Source organism: Anolis sagrei, chromosome 6 (genome assembly GCF_037176765.1).
Source record: "Anolis sagrei isolate rAnoSag1 chromosome 6, rAnoSag1.mat, whole genome shotgun sequence".
Lineage (NCBI taxonomy): Eukaryota > Metazoa > Chordata > Lepidosauria > Squamata > Dactyloidae > Anolis > Anolis sagrei.
Genome location: NC_090026.1, coordinates 27,156,710 through 27,176,221, shown reverse-complemented (window position 1 = coordinate 27,176,221; position 19,512 = coordinate 27,156,710). Strand labels below are relative to the sequence as shown.

The window sequence follows — 19,512 nt, the reverse complement described above, 5'->3', positions numbered from 1 at the left end:
CTTTCTCACATCAAAATATTAGGCTCTCAGCATCATAAAAGCATTGCAACAACCTTTCACCGAGCTGGCTTCGCGTCTGCTTGCCAGACGCAAACTCCGCCTGACCCGGAGATCAAGGCGAGCTTCCCAGGTCATGTCACTATCTACACTTTCGGTATCAGTGTGGGAAGGCACCTGCTCGCTATCTCCTTCGTTAAAATTCCTTTCTGGTGAAAGCGGCTGTGTTGACACTGCACTGTCTCTGCGAGCCTCAGAAGCAGGCTCAGAGATTTGAGGCACAGACAAAGAGCCAGGAAGCTGAAACCCAGTAGGAATCTGAATCCCATCATCTTCATCGTCAGAAAATAGCTCAGCCACAACAGTGAGCTCCTGTTGTTAGCTCCAGCTTCTGCCAACCTAGCAGTTCAAAAACATACAAATGTGAGTAGATCAATAGGTACCACTTTGGCAGGAAGGTAACGGCGCCCCATGCTGGCCACATGACCTTGGAGGCATCTATGGACAAAGCCGGCTCTTTGACTTAGAAATGGAGATGAGCCCCACTCCCCAGAGTCGGACACGACTGGACTTAATGTCAAAGGGAAACCTTTACATTTACTTTTACAAGTGTATTGGTACAATTGTTAAAAGTCAGCATTTATTAGAATAATAATAATAATAATAATAATAATCTTTATAAATAAAAAATGTAATGTTGGTTTGTGAGATTAACATAACTCCAAAACCACTGGATGAATTGACACCAAATGTGGACAGAATACATCTAACAATCCAATGAGTAACCATCACTAAAAAAACCCACCAAAAATCAGGGACTTTAAAACCCAAAAAAAGATGAAACAGGTACAGTGCATGTGCAAAAATGACTCCTCTGGTGGGAAGGCACCCCATAGCAGTGGGAGAAAGAAGGGGCTGGCCCACCTCGGAAAAACGCCTCCCGCCCACCCCGTTCTGGGCCCAGCAAGGCCGAGGGTTGCAAGACTCCCTTCCCAGCAGCGCTCAGGCAAGAGGTAGAGAAGGACATTTAAAAGGAAGAAAGAAAAGAGGAAGGGAAAGGAAGAAGGAAAGGAAGGAAGGAAAGAAGCAAAGAGCAAAGGAAGGAAGGAAAGGAAAAGGTAGAGAAGGAAGGAAGGAGAGAAGGAAAGAAAAAAAAGGGAAAGAATGAAGGAAAGAGGGAGGAAAGGAAGGAGAGAGAGAGAAAAGAAATGAGAGAAAGAGGGAGGAAAGGTTAGCTACAGCAATGCATGGCAGGTACAGCTAATAATAATAATAATAATAATAATAATAATAATAATAATAATAATAATATACAGTATTAACATGTCATTAAAAAAGACCTTACAAAAATCCACACTGCCAACTGCAGGGAAGATTAGATGAAGTGGAAACATGCCAAGGTGTCTACTAGGACTGGGAATGATAATAGTCACCTGAAATTAAAAGTGACAAGAGTGCTGTTAGGATACTTCCTTAGGCTGTGACTAGAAAATTGTGTCCTAATGGGAAGACATTGACACCAGGACCAATGACACGAAGCAGTCGCCTGTATTAATTACAGAGTTATATATCTGGCACTTGCAAAGATGGGCAAGGAGGACTGATTTCAATGAGAACATAGCAAAGAGTGCATCAACGCAGAGAGTGCATCAACGCAGTTTGAAACCACTTGAACTGCAATGGCTCAGTGCAATGGAATAATGTAGTGGTTCCCAACCTGTGGTCCGTGAACCACCAGTGGTCTGCAAGAACAAAAATATGGTCCACGGCCTCACCATTACTACACTGTTGCCTCGATACCACGTGGCAATGAGAGAGACTGGTCTCGTGAAACCCTCTTATAGTGCTGAGGCAACAGGGATGTTGGGAGGGGAGCGGCTGACTACCCACAAAAGATTATTAGTACCACATCAGCTCTAGATTATTAAATATGGTTTTCTGTCGGCGAGCAGATGGCAACGACTGGATGGCATATGTTCTGTATCAGAAACTAAAGCTGATGTGGTCTATCCAATGCAATTTTCTGAATCAGCACCCTGAATAACCAAACCAAATCTAAAGTTGGCCAAAAACGGATTCGTCACCCTTTTGGTACTAATATTGGAGACTGGTCCCTAGTCAAAGGGCCCATCCAGACAGGATTTTTATTGTGGGAAGGGGCTGTCCTGATGATGTTCTGGACAGTCCCAAATTAATTAACTACAAACCAAGAAAACCCTGGTTTGCAGCAAATTAATTTGATAGTGGATTTCTTCTGCACCTTCCAAGAAGGTGCAGGATAAATCCACTGTTTTGGGGTCTGGACTGCAGACAGTATTCCCAGACAGTATTCCCACAGACAGTATTCCCACAGTTTATCAAACTAAATAAGCCGGGTAAGCTGTGGAAATACCCACCCCATGCCCCCAGACCCCTTAGAAAAGTAATAAAAACTTATGTGCCCTCTATTAGAAGCCTCGGCCGGCTCTCCCGGTGCATAGAAATGATGTGCCAAGAGAGTTAGGGGGGAGGAAGGAAATTCCCCCCCCCCAACACACACACACACACTCTCCTGGCGCGTCGGGAGAGCCGGTCGAGGCTTCTAATGGAGGATACTTACATTTTTATTACTTTCCTAAGGGGTCTGGGGGCTTGGGGGAGGGGGATAGGGCCTCCATACATTATCTTGGGCTACTTCTGAGATAACATGTAGACACCCACCCCAGAAAGTGCACGCTTTCTGGGGTGGGTGTGGACAGGCCCCCAGAAACATCAATTTTTTTTTAATGCAGATGTTTCTGGGATAAAGGCCTGTCTGGATCCAGTCAAAGTGGTCCCTGTTCAAGTAGTCTCTAGTCAAGTGGTCCCTGGTCAAAAAAAAGGTTGGGACCAATCAGGCCCGTAGCCAGGATTTTGATTTGTGGCGGCTGAGTTTGATTCGGGGGGGAGGGGTGAGTCTGAGTGAAAGAGGGTCTACCTTAGCAAACCTTTTGTATCATTACCCCAATACCCCCATGCATATGGGATATATTGAGCATGGTGAACAGATCATGATATGAAAAAACGTAACAGTTTAAATAATGTACCAGTAAGGTCTTCTCGCGGACCACCATGAGAATTGGGGGGGGAGGGGGCTGAAGCCCCTCAAGCCCCCCCCCCCCCCCCCCCAGCTACATGCCTGGGACCAATGGAATAATGAGAATTGTAGTTTAGTGTTATTAGCCTGGAATGTATAAAAAGAGGGGAAATCTGTGCTCTGAGCCAGAGGAGGCACAAGTGAACATGCCTCTTTGTACTTGGAATGGTAGTGGATTTATGGCTTTGCAGATTTGATTAAAATGTTCTCTCCAGAAATCTCTAAGTCCTTCATTATGGTGAAATCATGCTGGAGGACCTAGAGAGGCAGAAAACCTCTCTAGGTCTAAAGGTGTACATGGAACAGAAATGAATTTGATGATTAGTTTTGAGTCCCAACTGCAAGGTATTTCATTATGTACTTATATTCAAAAACAGGCATTCCAAAATAGGATACAATATGATAAAATCCAAAATCCTTCTGATCCCAGGCATTTAGGATTAAGAGATACTCAACCTGTATAGACTGAATGAGAGGGGAAATCAGGTTGGCCTCTGCTTGCTAACAGTGCAATCCCTTCTAGATTTACAAAACCAGTCTGGGCTAATTATTAACATTCTTCAGGAATGGAGTGGCCAAAGGGCACTCAGAGAGAAGCACTCTCTTCTGCTTCAAGCTGCAATCCTGAAAGTGGCTGAGTGGAGAATCAGGGCCACAAAGTCAGGTGAGTCTCCTTGGAACATGGAAAGCAATTTGACAGCTTGGTGGCAGGGTGAGAGGAAAGGTTACAAAGGTGTCTTAAGGACAACACGGTATGAATCTACAGTGTAGAATGAATGCAGTTTGACACCACTTTAACTGCCATGGCTTGATGTTATAAAATCCTGGGATTTATAATTTGGTGAGGCACCAGCACTCTTTTGTAGAGAAGTGCTTGTAAAACTTCCATTATTTCATATTAATGTGGTGTCAAACTGTACTAATTCTATGGTGTAGACACAACCTAAAACCATGGAGACTAGGATTAAAACTCTCTCTTATCCATGGGAACCCACTGGGTAACCTTGGTCAAGTAACATTCTTTCAGTCTCAGAGAGAGTGGGCGAGCTCCCTCTGTCAGCTCCTGCTCCCCATGCAGGGACATGAGAGAAGCATCCCACATGGATGGTAAAAACATCAAAACATCATCCGGACATCTTTGCAGGCAGCCAATTCTCTCACACCAGAAGCAACTTGCAGTTTCTCAAGTCACTCCTGACACACACACACAAAAGTATCAGAGGAAAGCAATGACAAACCTCCTCTGAACAAATCCCACCAAGAAATGACTTCAAGGAACACCAGAACAACAAAGAATAAAGTATTTCTTGAGGGCTGTTTCATGCACTCGGTAATGGCAACTCCAAATGATGATGTATTCTGTGAAATGGTGATGCCGCTATAGGTTTTATATCATCTCAAGTACATCACAAGCTTTACAATGGAAGCCATTCACACCACCAGTTATGAGCCATCAACTGACTGAGTAATGAGAAATCCTACAACAGCGGACATGCATGGATAAACATAGATCTTAAATTCAAACAGCTTGCTCACTGTTGAACAATGGTTTATGGTACCTTCCAAAGTAAGCTGCCCTTTATGATAATTCCCAAGTAGAGTCCAAAAATGGAGGCGGATACACTGAGCCTGTCAGTAATTCTGGCTGTTTTCATATCCCCTGAGAATGGGTATTTTGTAAAGCCAATGGGTCCTTATTGCCCATTCAAGGCCAAACTGATATTGAGAAATTGATATCAAAATATAAAATGTATAAAAATATATCAAATAGAAATTCTGCAAAAGCCTAGCAAGCTGCACCTTTTGTTTTGCATTAATCTTTGTATGAATTACAAAAGTCAACAGTGACACTGAAATTCAACACCTCCTGAGCTCTGTGAGTGCAGCCCTTTTCCAAATGAAGCAGAGAGTGTTTGAGGACCGGGACATCCGTAGGGATACCAAGGTGCTTGTTTATAAAGCTATTGTCCTCCCAACCCTGCTATATGCTTGTGAGACGTGGACAGTCTACAGATGTCACATGCAACTCCTGGAACGATTCAATCAGTGCTCCCTCTGGAAAATCCTGCAAATCTCTTGGGAAGATAAGCGGACAAATGTCAGCGTTCTGGAAGAAGCAAAGACCACCAGCATTGAAACGATGGTCCTCCGCCACCAACTCCGCTGGACCAGCCATGTTGTCCAAATGCCTGACCACCATTTCCCAAAGCAGTTGCTCTACTCTGAACTTAAGAACGGAAAACGGAACGTTGGTGGACAGGAAAAGAAATTTAAAGACGGGCTCAAAGCCAACCTTAAAAACTCTGGCATAGACACTGAGAACTGGGAAGCCCTGGCCCTTGAGCACTCCAGCTGGAGGTCAGCTGTGTCCAGCAGTGCTGTGGAGTTTGAAGAGGCACGAATGGAGGGCAAAAGAGAGAAACGTGCCAAGATGAAGGACTACGAGGCATCGCCTAAGGAAGTTAAGTGTATGAATTATCTCTAGAATATTGCCTGGTCACACCCAAATCCTCCTTTTAATTCCCTCACAATGAACTAAAGAATGTGCGGGGAAATGCTCAATGAATATCCAGTATCAAAGCTCCCTAGGTCCATTCTGTACCCGTTGGTAAGATCCGTGCTATCTCTGGCACCCACACTTCAAGCCAGCTCCATCTATTGAGATGATCACCATTCCCATTGTGTACACTGGACTAACCTTATTGTGCCAACCAGAGCTAACCCATTGAGCTCAGCAAGGATTCTTTTACATATTGCCACACTGCATTCCTTCTGATCACACCTTTTTCAGAGGTGGACCATTAAATGGACTGACACTTCCAATACTCCAATGACAGTTTATTGAATTTCCTGCTCCACAGCCCTCAGCCACTCAGAGGACGGATCTTAGCCAAAAAAATTTCAACCAATCAGGAGCTTGGGCAGATTTCTTGAACAGCTGTCAAATGAACTTGGAATGCTCTGAATTCACAATTGCAGTATGTCAATATTTTGGAGTGATTTCTCTGCTGATATTCTCTTTGGCCATTGAGAATAAACCTCTGGTTTTGCCTTCTATCCCGTCTGTGTCTGATTTGACCTTCTGGAAAGCGAGACACGCCAGGCTTCTGAACCCACGGTTTTGCCGTAGCCGAAATCACTTAACAAAATTATCTTAAAATATGTTTCATGACACTAGAGCTAATGCACAAAAATACATTGTTACTGAGGAAATCAGCTCTTCTTGCTTTTTTGTGGAATACAATTAAGTTCAGAAAGGTGAATAAAATAGCTTTATTCACCTTGTGACAGGTGATGTACTTATCTCTGTTAATTGAAAAAGTCAATGCTTCAGCTCTATTACAAGTGTAATGCAATAACTCGCTATGCATGTGCTTGCTTTTAAAATATACTGCAACTGATTTTGGTATTTGCATGTCGCACATTCTTACAATGATTGTTTCCCCTATTGTAACTGAAGGTCAAGCACTGGCTCTTTTGCCCAAGAGAGGGTTTGGCCATTAAAAAAACATACACTAATACCAGTCACTTAATTCCAGAGCTGTGATTCCAGGGGTGGGCAATTGTAGAAAGCTAAAGGGCTGCATTAACTTCCCAGAAGATTTTGGAGGCTCATACATCTCTAGCACACACTCCTCCCTGCCAGAAATTGCCTCAAACCTTCCCAAGGAGGTAGAGGTGTCTAAATTGCTGCAGGAAATTGTAAAATATGCAGAAATCGGCCCACTCTCCCAGCTGAGATCTTTGGCATGTTTTTGGGAAGATATTGGCAATTTTATAAATCCCAGACGCCCATGGTACTCTAAATATACACACACCATTGCCTTTGGGGTAATTTTTAAGGTAGAGGTAAAGGTTTTCCCCTGACATTAAGTCCAGTCGTGTCCAACTCTGGGGAATGGTACTCATCTCCATTTCTAAGCCGAAGAGCCAGAGTTGTCCATAGACACCTCCAAGGTCATGTGGCCACCATAACTGCATGGAGCACTGTTACCTTCCCACCGGAGCGGTACCTATTGATCTACTCACATTTGCATGTTTTTGAACTGTGAGGTTGGTAGAAGCTGGAGCTAACAGTGGGAACTCATGCCGCTCCCCAGATTTGAACCTGCAATCTTTCAATCAGCAAGTTCAGCAGCTCAGGGGGCTCTAGGGTCATTCTGGGGACAAAAAAAGAATATTAGCAGACTCTTGAGGATGCAAAACAGTCCAGGGGTCATACTTTACTCATTGCTCTTTAAAAGAAACATAATTTAATTGCTCTCAAATTCCTGGTTTCTTTTTTCTGTGCTCAAACTATAATAGCCAGAATGTCAGAGAACCAAAGGAAAAGGCGTGTTGGAATTGTGGGCTACGGATATCTAGGTAAGTGCCCTTTCTTATCTGTTTCCCCCCATTTATCATACTTCAAAGATGAGTCTCATCCATCTTATACTGATCTTGATTTTCTAAGTTAACTTAGCTTGTGTTTCTTTTGTTGTTGTCTGTGACTGAATATCCAATGTTTAGTTTTAACTGTATTCATTGAATCCATGGGATTTACCAGTGTGCCAACCCTCCATTCAAGAAGTGATTGAAATTAGTCTAATCTAGTTGGGACTATCCACCAGAGTGCCAGATTGTGTGTGTTTACCCTGGATGAAATGATCAGATGTTCTGTAGCAACAATCGACTTTTGTTCTGGCTAGCAAGACTAACCCAGTTATATATGGGCCAAAAGTCCCTTAGGACTTGGACCACACAGTAGTCTGTCACCTCCTAAGGTTTGTTTTTCCTATCATTGTGCTGTGGTTGTCTAAATATCAGAACTTTTCATTGATTTGTGCTGAAGGCTAGTAGAAGAGTCCTCTCTATTCTTGAATCTGCGTTCCTTCTATAGGAACATAAGGATTACCTTGCTGGCATATATGAAGCACAGCATTCTGTTTCCAATGGTGGGCAGCCAACTATTTCTTGATCCTCACAAAAAGGGGCATAAGATGCTTCCATCAGTGACTCCAAAAAGGATGCCACCCCGGAGTAGGAGGATAAACGCTGCCTGTTTAGCCAATTCTTCTTCTTGGCTGTGAGACATGAAGGTCTGGGGCTAGAGGCTGAGAAATCCTAGTAAATGTGCTTGGGCTTCATAGATGGTTTTTGTTCTTCCACGGGAAGGGTATGGCAGATGCAAGAGAAACAGAGCCAAAAGCTCTGGCTTTGTGATGCTCTTCTACTCTGCCTATTCTCTTCAGGACAGTACCTGGTGAAGCGGCTCCAAGATGACGGCTTTCAACATGGCTTGGAGCTGGCCTTTGTTTGGAATCGAGATGCCAGGAAGTTGGAGGGAAATGTGCCAGTGGAGCTGCGTTTGGAGAAGCTGGCAGACTTCTTGGCCTGGTGAGCTGGCAACCCTAGCTAGAGATTGCTTTACTGGCATGACAGGGATAAGCAGAATGAACCAATCGCGAGCCTTCGGGCATACAAGTATGCTTTGGACATCTGCAGATAATTACTGTGTGCCAGTGATGGAGAACTGCCTTTAGCCTAAGGGCCAGATTTAATATCAAAGTTCTCAGAGGGCCATGTTCTAGAGCAGTGTTTCTCAACCTGGGGGTTGGGACCCCTGAGGGGGTTAAAAGGGGGTGTCAGAGGGGTCACCAAAGACCCTAAAAAACGCAGTATTTTCTGTTAGTCATGGGTGTTCTGTGTGGGAAGTTTGGCCCAATTCTATCGTTGCTGAAGTTCAGAATGCTCTTTGATTGTAGGTGAACTATAAATCCCAGCAACTACAATTCCCAAATGTCAAGGTCTATTTCCCCAAAATCCACCGGTGTTCACATTTGGGCATATTGAGTATTCGTGCCAAGTTGATCCAGATCCATCATTGTTTGAGTCCACAGTGCTCTCTGAATGTAGGTGAACTATAACTCCCAAACTCAAGTTCAATGCCCACCAAATCCTTCCAGTATTTTCAGTTGCTTGTGGGAGTTCTGTGTGCCAAGTTTGGTTCAATTCCATCATTGGTGAAGTTCAGAATGCTCTTTGATGGGAGGTGAACTATAAATCCCAGCAACTACAACTCCCAGATGACAAAATCAATCTCCCCTCAACTGCATCAGTATTCAGATTTGGGCATATGGGATATTTGTGCCAGATTTGGTCCAGTGAATGAAAATACATCCTGCATATCAGATATTTGCATGACGATTCCTAACAGTAGCAAAATGGCAGTTATGAAGTAGCAACAAAAATAATTTTCTGGTTGGGCGTCACCACAACATGAAGAACTGTGTTAAGGGGTCGCAGCATTAGGAAGGTTGAGAAACAATATTGTAGAGCTTGGTGGGGCCAAAGGCCAAAAAGCAAGACCAGCATGTTTTAGCTCTCCCTGCCAGTAACTCCTACATATAAGCCCTTTGGTAAGGTATTGCAACCTATAGAATGGTGGACCAGCCAAGAAACTATCAAATGGTTGATGTCACAGGAAAGGTGCATGGCCACATCCTTGGAAACCTCCATGTGAAGGATTTGACATGAGGGTCCCCATTCAGTTGTACAAAGCAAAGCTCATTTCTTGGGGGTGGCAGTCCATAGGGAGGGGAACCAATAGAGGAAGCCACATAACTATGATGATTTTAAGCTGTCAGTGCTGGAAATCATTGGCCAGTCCTGAGGTTTCCATTGATATTACTGTGGATGAAGTAGAATAAATAACAGCTTGGATTGTAATGCAACAAGAGTTTCAACATTATCTCCTATAGACTGAATAGAGACAAACTTCATTATGTATCTTAGGCTGGATATATTATTAATCCAATTTGACACCACTTTAACTGCCATGGCTCCATGCTTTCGAATCGTGAGAGTTGTGGTTTCTGCCAAAGAGGCACCAGCCCTCTTTGGCAGAAAAGGCTGTAAAACTTGTAAAACTGTAACTCCCACATTTCCATAACATTGAGGCATGGCAGTTAAAGTGCTGTCAGAGCGCATTACTGGTAATCCTACAGTGTAAATACACCCTTAATCAGTTCACCATTCTCAATATCTGTGAATGGCCGTGATGGCTGAAAGATTCCAGGAGTTAGTCCAATGAATAATCTTTCTAATCTCTATTTGTCATGTAGGAAAGGCTTTCATCTGATGAAGCAGAACTTTTAGGGGAAATGTATTTGGTAATACATTTGTTAGTCTTGCAAGTGCCAAAAGGCTGTTGTTTCTGGCAGTAACTGATAATTCAGTATTATTGCCAGAGCTTGGAAGGAAGAAGTTAGGAACAATACATTACTTGCAGTTAATTTCCTTTTTGATAAACTGAGGCAGAACTAAGAACTTCATCATATGAGCAGAAATAAAGTGTGGGAAAGCCAAAGACAGCATGGGACAGCTGTTGGAAATAGCAACCGTCTCAAGCCTCCACCAGTTGTTTGTTATGTATATAATTACTTACTGTATTGTATATGTATGTATTGGTTTGCAACAGGCCCGTAGCCAGGATTTTGATTCGGGGGGGGGGGGGGGCTGACTTTGATTTGGGGGGGGGGGGCTGAGTCTGAGCGAAAGCGAGTCTACCCTAGCAAACCTTTAGTATCGTTACCCCAGTAGCCCCATGCATATGGGATATATTGAGCATGGTGATCAGATGATGATATGAATAAACATAACAGTTTAAATAATGTACCAGTAAGGCCTTTTTGTGGACCACCATGAGAATTTCAGGGGGGGGGGGGGCTTCAGCCCCAACCCCCCCCCCCCCCCCCCGGCTACATGCCTGGTATGCAGTTTTCTTTAACCTCATTGTTGTGGAAGGGGCTGCAGACCATGTGATCAGAACTGGGCGTGTTCAGGACTCAGACTCCGTTTAGAAACAGTTTGCTTTGTGAATCCTGTAGAGAAGATTGCTTTCAGACACCAGCAGGAACTGTATGCTTAGAGACTAGACAGAGACTCTATTACACTCTCAAAACAGAAATCTGCTTTGGAAGATGTCCCGTGTTACCTACACAGAGAAACTACTTCAAATCTACTTGTAACTGGATTGATAAGCAAAGTACCTGTATGCTAAATACATGAAGTAAACCAACTATATTACTTTTAAAGAAGTCTGTTTATTTTTGTCCCCTGAGAGCATGATTTAAAAGCAAATATATTTTAAGGGAGAGTAGGGGTTTTTGTTTTTTTGGCAACTAAAAGAAACGCTTCTGAATCTCTGCTGAATACACACACACACACACACACACACACACACATGCATTGGCATATCTTTGTACCTAACAGTTCAAAGACATTCCTAGGTACATCAATGTAACAGCTAGTTGCCTTGCATGAATTGTGGAGATATAATTTTCCAAAAGGTCATCTGACCAGTGGTTTTCCAAAAGATGATGAATCCCTTTCCAAAGATCATAAAATCTCCCAAAAAAGTTCTGGAGATTTTCATTTTCCCAAAACAGCGGAGGGAACAGTCGCACTCTGTTCCCTCCTGTGGAGGTCCATCTTCTGCCATCCCACGTCCTTTCCCCATTGAAGTCCATCTTTCCTCTGCTTTCTGCCATTTGGAATCAGGTAATATGAGCTCTACGTTGCCAAATCAGAGTACCATGGAATCCAACCAGAAGTTGCTTTGCATTATGCAATGGACTCTATGGGACTCCGTTTCAGCAGCGTAGAGAAACAGGGAGAAGATGAAAAGAAGACTGATGAGGTCATAAGTCACATTCCAGTTGTAACATAATAAGTCATAGCATCACACCTTTTGATGTAACATACTCTTTTGATATGTAAATTTACTCTGTTTTAGATATATATATATATATAGAGAGAGAGAGAGAGAGAGAGAGAGTTATAAGGATTGTAAGGGAATGGCTTCACTGTGTAGTTCTATTTGTCGCAGTCTGGTGGTATTTAAAAAAAACTAATTAATTATGAAGAATGAGAAAAGTCAATAATAAACTGTATTCTAAAAATTTGACTATAAAACTAACTGCTTTTTAGACCTCTAAACTACTGCAGACTACTTTGAAAAGCAATTTTCCTAGCTCCAGCCTTTCTTCTTCCTCTCTCTTCTATTTCAAAAGCCGTCCTGACATCATTGTTGAAGTGGCACACCCTTGCATTGCTCGAGAATATGGGGTATCCTTTCTCAGAACTGCAGATTTCATGGTAAGGAGTCCATATTAATCTAGAAAGAGCCAGATGTTATCACACATTCTTCCTCCCAACATTTTTCCAAGATGAGCACGCAAATTACCTTTGTTTGCTTGCTTCACTGAAAATAATATTTCTTGTCTATTGCAGCAAAAAAAACTCAGAATCAACCACCTTCATGCCCCAACTAACCAACTTCCTTAATTTAAAGTTTAATAGACTGTTTACAGACCTGTCAGAAGACATTTGTGCTACCTGAAGATAGATGTCTTCCCCCTGCCAAGGCGCAAAGTTTATATTTTGGCATATAAAGTAGAAAACCTCACTAGCACCTCTTCCTCTTCCATCCTTACCAGTAGAACCATAAGGTTAAACCCAGCAGTGCAATACAACTCTCAGATACATGTGGGATACATAGTGGAAATGGAAAACCGTGGATAATAGTGAACCCTATTGAAATGAACAACTTCCTGCAGATGTATGGACGGGGCTGAGGCGCAGCTAGTTAATAGCCAGATGCATTAAATCACTACTGGCCGAGAGGTCATGTTGTTGACCTATGCAGCCCGATGGTTGCATCTGTCAAGTAGGAAATGTAGGTACCGCTTTATGCGGGGAGGCTAATTTAACTAATATATGATGCCATAAAACCTTCTAGCAGCATGCAGGAGAATGAGGAAGTACTCCATCAAAGGACTCGGTGTCACAAGTGGCGGATGAAGCGGCAGCTCCCCCTGTGGCTGGAATTGAGCATATCTTCATGAATACAGAAAGCTGGAATGTTAAATTTCCTTTGTGTGTGTCTATAGATGTTGTATGTCTAATGGCATTGAATGTTTGCCATGTATATGTGCATTGCAGTCTGCCCTGGGTCCCCTGCAAGGCGAGAAGGGTGGAATATAAATGCTGTAAATAAATAAATAATAAATAGAATTGCAGTCCTAGAGAATGGGTAGAGTACACAACTCCCTAGTATTTTTAGATTTTCCAATGTGACGTTATGGCCAAGCTCTGGCAGAAGAATATCATAGAGATGTGTCAGATGACCTAGAAAATGCCTAGGGAGAAATCAGGGGTACTGATCCTATAGACATGGGTTGTATTGTAATTCTTATCTAAAATAGAGCCATTGAAATTAGGCACAAGTAATTCAAATTCCACCCTTTCCCAATGAGTCTATTTTACAGAGGAGCAATATGAGGTGTAATCCATAATAACAATAATTAATTGTTTTCTCCCCTGTCGTGACTTTACAAGTGTGATACCTAATAGTAGGGCTGACTGTGGTTATTTAGCATGAAATAAATCAAGAGGAACAGTCTAGTCCCACCCTGAGGCAGCTGTGTCCCTATAGGTTTTCAGCATTAATCACTGCAAGCATTTCTATGTCTGCCAGGTGGGTTCACCAACAGCCTTAGCCGATTCAGGCACTGAGCTCAAACTGCGTGAAGCTGCACGAAAGGCAGGACACACACTCTATATTCCCAGTGGGGCTCTCTGGGGTGGTCAAGACATCCAGCGACTGGACGATGGAGGGATGCTTCAGGTATGATCCTGCAAAGGGATAGGATGTGCACAGTGTGGGCCGATAAAGGGAAGGGTGAAGAAGAAGGCATGTGAAGTAGCTTGCTTCTTAGTCTTTTTTTCCTCCATCATAGAACTCATTTCGCTGATTTTATTGATACAAGAATTCTACCTTGGAATATCTAGAAACTGTAGACCGAAAGGACAGTGATTCGAATCCAGGGAGCGGGGTGAGCTCCCATCTGTCAGCTCCAACCTCCCATGTGAGGACATGAGAGAAGCCTCCCACAGAATTGTAAAACATCCAGGCATCCCCTGGGCAACGTCCTTTCATACGGCCAATTGTCTCACACCAGAAGCGACATGCAATTTCTCAAGTTGCTCCTGACACACAAAATAACCAAAAAACCCATAGAGTTGCACTGGAAGACTGAAGAAATTATTCCAGGGTGATTCTATATTCAGCTTCCAGTGCTGGAGGACCTACAGAGTTATTCTCATAGGTTAAAAAAATGTGTTTTCATATATGCTTTTTCCACTTTTGTGGGGATCCTGCACTCCTAACCTTAGCAAATATGGAGACCTGACTATATTGTTCTCAGTGGCCATGCAGGCTACAGAGCCAAGAGAGCTGGAATTCAATAAAGTAATTTACCAAAGCTCTGTACTGCTTGAATCACAGTGTCAATATTCTACTTTAACTTAACATAAGTGTTTGCTCCAGCAGTGCTACAATTTTAAATAGCTGGCAACCAAGGTGAATTTAAGGACGGATTGTTCCTCCCGACTCTTTGTTCTTCCCCTTCGTAGGCATTAACAGTCACCATGGTGAAACACCCTGACAGTTTTCGGCTTGGCGGGCACCTTGGGGAGCTGCTGCAAGGGGCCCGAAAGGAGCGGGTGGTGCTGTATAATGGCCCTGTGCGCCAACTGTGTCCACTGGCCCCCAACAATGTCAACACCATGGCAGCAGCTTGTATGGCTGCCTCCAGCCTGGGCTTTGATGGTGTGAGAGGCTGCCTCATAGCTGACCCCAAGTGAGTCCCTCACCTCCTCTGATGATGCTGGGATAGTGGCGGTTTGTTTTATCTGTCATCAAATTATTGCATCTAATGAACTCCAATTTCCCTTTGCAGTCTCCCTGACTACCATGTGGTGGAGGTTGAAGCAACCGGGCCAGGAGGCTTCTCAGTCAACACCAGGCGCAAGAATCCAGCTGCTTCTGGGGCTGTCACTGGAGCTGCCACTTTTGCTGCTTTCTGGAGCAGCCTGTTGGGTAAGAGGATAAATACCTTCCCATATCTAGTATCTCCTAAGTTGGCATTGCTGAAAGTGCAACAGCTTACTCTAATGATGACTTTACTCCTAACACTGGCCATTTCTATGGAGGTGCTTCACCATCAGACAGGAAGCATCTTTTGTAGAAACTACTGTAGCTGTACCCGCCACACGTTGCTGTGGCCAACTTTCTCTCCCTCTTTCTCTCCTCCTTTCTTTCTTTCTCTCCTTCCCTCCCATTTTTTTCTTTTCTTCTCTTCTTCCGTCCTTCTCTTCCTCTTGCTCCCTTTTCTTTCCCTTCCTCTTTCTCTCCTTCCTTCCTTCTCTACCTATTCTAGGGCGGCAACTCCCAGCAGTCCTCCTGATTGATTGATTGATTGATTGATCTATCTACCTACCAATCTATCTCTATCTAATGTATCTAACTGGTGGATTGCTGGAAGTTGCAGTCCAGAAATAGGAAATTGGAAATATGCAGGGATTGGGACGCTCTTCAATAAATCCAAGAAGAAGAAAGTTTGCATCTTGGAAGCAGTGGATTTGGATCATCCTCCTCTCCTAAAATGCCTGATCTAGGGGATGCTTGGAGCTGCAGTCCGGAAGAGAGTGTGATATGCTATTGTGTGTTTTGTTTGCCAGGAGGAGTCGTTTTTGCGCATGCACTGTAGCGTCTTATTACTTTTTTTGGCTTTTAAGTCCCTTCCTCTGTGTTTTTCAGTGTTTTTATGAGTGATGGTCACTCATTGGCCTGATAGGTGTATTGTGTCCAAATTTGGTGTCAATTCGTCCAGTGGTTTTTGAGTTATATTAATCCCACAAACGAACATTACATTTTTATTTATGTAGACTAGCAGTCCCCTGCCACGCGTTGCTGTGGCCCAGTCTGGTGATCTGGAAAATAAAGTAATGAGAAAGTGTTGGTTTCTAATATATGTAATGTTATGCTTGTTGGTCAACAGTATTTCTTGTAGTTTCTTTGTCAGTGTTGATGTGGAAATTGTCTAATTTGCTTACTCTGGAACACGCAACATATAATTGTCCTTCTTTAGGGGTCCCTTTCAAATCTATAATACTATATGTGTGTGTGTGTGAATCATATATATCTATCTATATCTATGGCTGGATGGCTGGTTGTCAGGAGGGCTTTGATTACATTTTCTTGCCCTGGTGAAGGGAGTTGGACTCAATGGTCACGTATTTTCTTTTGGTCATGGGGGTTCTGTGTGGGAAGTTTGCCCCAATTCTATTGTTCATGGGGTTCAGAATGCTCTTTGATTGTAGGTGAACTATAAATCCCAGTAACTACAACTCCCAAATGTCAAGGTCTATTTCCTCTGAATGCCATCTGTGTTCATATTTGGGCATATGGAATATTTGTCCCAAGTATGGTCCAGATCCATCATTGTTTGAGTCCACAGTGCTCCCTGGATGTTGGTGAACTATAACTCCCAAACTCAAGGTCAATGCCCACCAACCCCTTCTAGTGTTTTCTGTTGGGTCATGGGAGTCCTGTGTGGCACATTTGGTTCAATTCCATCATCGGTGGAGTTCAGAATGCTCTTAGATTGTAGGTTAACTATAAATCCCAGAAACTACAACTCCCAAATGACAAAATCAGGTTTTTTAGTGATGGTCACTCCTAGGGTTAGTAGATGTCTTGTGGCCAAATTTGGTGGCAATTCGTCCCGTGGTTTTTGAGTTATGTTAATCCCAAAAACAAACAGTACATTTTTATTTATATAGATATAGCTCTCCAGGAGGATGGAGGTGAGGAATCTTGTCCCTTGAGGATGTTCTAGCCCACTCCATTTTTAAGGAGTCAATCTCTAGCTAGTCCATCAGTGGGAGAGGTTTGCCGCATCAGATATTGTTGGACTGCAATGCCCATCTGTAGATGAAGGATCGTGCTATCAGCAATCCAATGACATCTTGAGGGCCACACATCCATCAACCTTGCTCTGGCCTTTAGGTTGCTGAAGCATATGGGTAAAATGTATTTAGAAGAGAAGGATGGGGTCCACTGAACCCTGATGCATCTGGGCAGCCGTTATGCTGATTTAGCTAGTGTACTTATTTGTTCATTTATCAGTTACATGTATAAATTGCCTTTCCTCTCATATGCTGAAGGAACATGAATATATATGACTCTCCTATTCTCCTTTATATAGACACTAACCTCACAAACTAGGTGGGAAAGAAAGAGAATTTGCCCAACAAGTTTCATATCTAAGTACAGCCTTGAAGAGGAAATCTAAGTGTAATATTCTAACAATTACACAACACTGGTTGCCTAGTTTAAAATAGTTGTAAATTGATAAAACTCACCTATGAAGGAGTTTGTGAGACACCAAAAAAGTGCAGACATAATGAACATCTCTACTCAAGTTGTACAAGATGGGCCAGCAGAGAAGGATCGTGCCTCTTGGCCCAAAAGGAGCCTCTTAAGTAATATTTAGCTTAACTTCTGAAAGAGCTAACACATGCTAAAACTGCTCTCCGGGTCTTTCATAGTTTCAGCACATGAAGGCTTTTTCAGAAATAGCTAGCAGGACTTTAACAGAAATATTGCCCTAGTTGACCTTGAGAAAAACCACACTCTTTCAGCCTCAGAGGAATGCAATGGCAAACCTATTCAGAACAAATCTTGCCAAAGAGACATTGTAGTAGGATCGCCTTAGTGTCGCTATAGGTTGGAAACAACTTGGAAGGTACACAACAACAAAATCTTATGATTGTATGAATAATGTCATTATAGTTTAGTCACTAGGTGGCACTAGACCTAGATACAATGAGCCCTAAGGCAGTGTTTCTCAGCCTTCCTAATGCTGCTCGACCCCTTAATACAGTTCCTCATGTTGTGGTGACCCCCAACCATAAAATTATTTTCAATGCTACTTCATAACTGTATTTTTGCTACTGTTATTAATCATAATGTACATATCTCATATGCAGGATGTATTTTCATTCATTGGACTAAATTTGCCACAAATACCCAATATGCCCAAATTTGAATACTGGTGGGGTTGGGGGTGGGTGGGTGGGTGATATTATTATTTGGCAGTTGTAGTTGCTGGGATTTATAGTTAACCTACAATCAAAGAGCATTCTGAAATCCACCAACGATAAAATTGAACCAAACTTGGCACACAGAACTCCCATGACCAACAGCAAATACTGGAAGGGTTTGGTGGGCATTGACTTTGAGTTTTGGAGTTGTAGTTCACCTACATCCAGAGAGCATCGTGGACTCAAATAATGATGGATTTGGACCAAACTTAGAACAAATACCGAATATGCCCAAATGTGAACACTGGTGGCGTTTGAGGAAAATAGAACTTGACATTAGGGAGTTGTAGTTGCTGGGATTTATAGTTCACCTACAATCAAGTAGCAGTCTGAACCACACCGATAGAATTGGGCCAAACTTCCCAGTAGTCAGTCATATACAGTATAGGATTGCGCTGTTTAAATATAGCTTTGAAGGAGAGCACAGAAGTAATGCATCACAAGTAATAATGCATTACTTTCAGAGTGCCACAAGGGGATCGCAATGTTCCTTTTTACAAACAAAGTGACTGCTAACATCATTACTCCTATCACGTAATGTACAATGCTATCTCATTATGTTTCTTCTTATTTTTGTAGGAGCTGGAAATGTTTTCTTGGGGCATTTTGAGTGTATCTCTCTTTTTCCACAAATTGTAGGTCATTTTCATACTTATTAAGATAGATTCTTCCTCCTTCCTCCTTACCAAATAGAAGTAATAAGAAAGTAGTAAATAATGCAATAAATAAAGGACACATTCCCGCTGTAAACGAATGGTAATGCAGTAATAAATTACACAACAAATTGTTCTAAAGAGTTGTTCCTCTGCCGAGCAACCTGTTTCAGAAAATTTGGATGTCTTGAGTGAAATCTGCTGGGAGATGTGTCTTTTTCAGAAAAAAAGGAAGCTGTTTTCTAGGGTCTTGACTGATTTATTTCTTTTTTCTACTCTGCAGTATGTCAAGGCCATGGAGGGCGAGTCTATCTCTGCTGAACCTGAATGTTCACAAGAAAACAAGCTGAAAATAACTGCTCCAGAGGTTCAAGCAAGGAAGGGAGTGGATGACAAGAAGAACTGATTGTAGGTGGCATGTCTACAATCTCCCTTCCTTCTGTACCTTAGTGCATGTTTTAGTCCATCAATAATACACAGAATTATCTACGAATGCTGCAGCAAATCCCACCAATCTGTCCTCTCCTATCAGAAGTGTCTTTGAACAAAGGTAACAGGTCAGCTCCACCATTTGGTAGTGCAAAGACATCATTGCTGAAAACACAACAATTGTGGGGGCAGTACAGGTGGCCCTAAGACTTTTTCTTGGCTTTTCCCCATTGTTGGAAGACAAAGCTGTGTAATCCCCATAAATTGTCTTGGACTTTGTAAACCAGCCTGCTGCTGGATACAGTTCTATCACAAGCATTGAAGTAT

The 19,512-nt window shown here is 42.7% G+C and overlaps 1 protein-coding gene across 1 annotated transcript; it reads left to right on the top strand.

The window, feature by feature from the left end:
- Window positions 1-3,689: 3,689 nt before the first annotated feature.
- On the top strand, window positions 3,690-19,250 carry ASPDH (aspartate dehydrogenase domain containing). Its single transcript, XM_060780698.2, has 8 exons — window positions 3,690-3,776; window positions 7,418-7,477; window positions 8,344-8,488; window positions 12,166-12,250; window positions 13,632-13,781; window positions 14,570-14,796; window positions 14,896-15,035; window positions 19,040-19,250. Exons 2-8 carry the CDS (start codon window positions 7,423-7,425, stop codon window positions 19,075-19,077), a joined length of 840 nt encoding a protein of 279 aa, XP_060636681.2. The 5' UTR covers window positions 3,690-3,776; window positions 7,418-7,422; the 3' UTR covers window positions 19,078-19,250.
- The last annotated feature ends 262 nt before the right edge of the window (window positions 19,251-19,512 follow it).

Excerpts from the sequence above, each read along its gene's own strand:
- ASPDH (XM_060780698.2), top strand. The coding sequence starts at position 7,423 with ATGTCAGAGAACCAAAGGAAAAGGCGTGTTGGAATTGTGGGCTACGGA. Across the intron at positions 7,478-8,343 it reads TGTGGGCTACGGATATCTAG|GACAGTACCTGGTGAAGCGG; the intron begins GTAAGTGCCCTT and ends TATTCTCTTCAG. Across the intron at positions 12,251-13,631 it reads TCAGAACTGCAGATTTCATG|GTGGGTTCACCAACAGCCTT; the intron begins GTAAGGAGTCCA and ends TATGTCTGCCAG.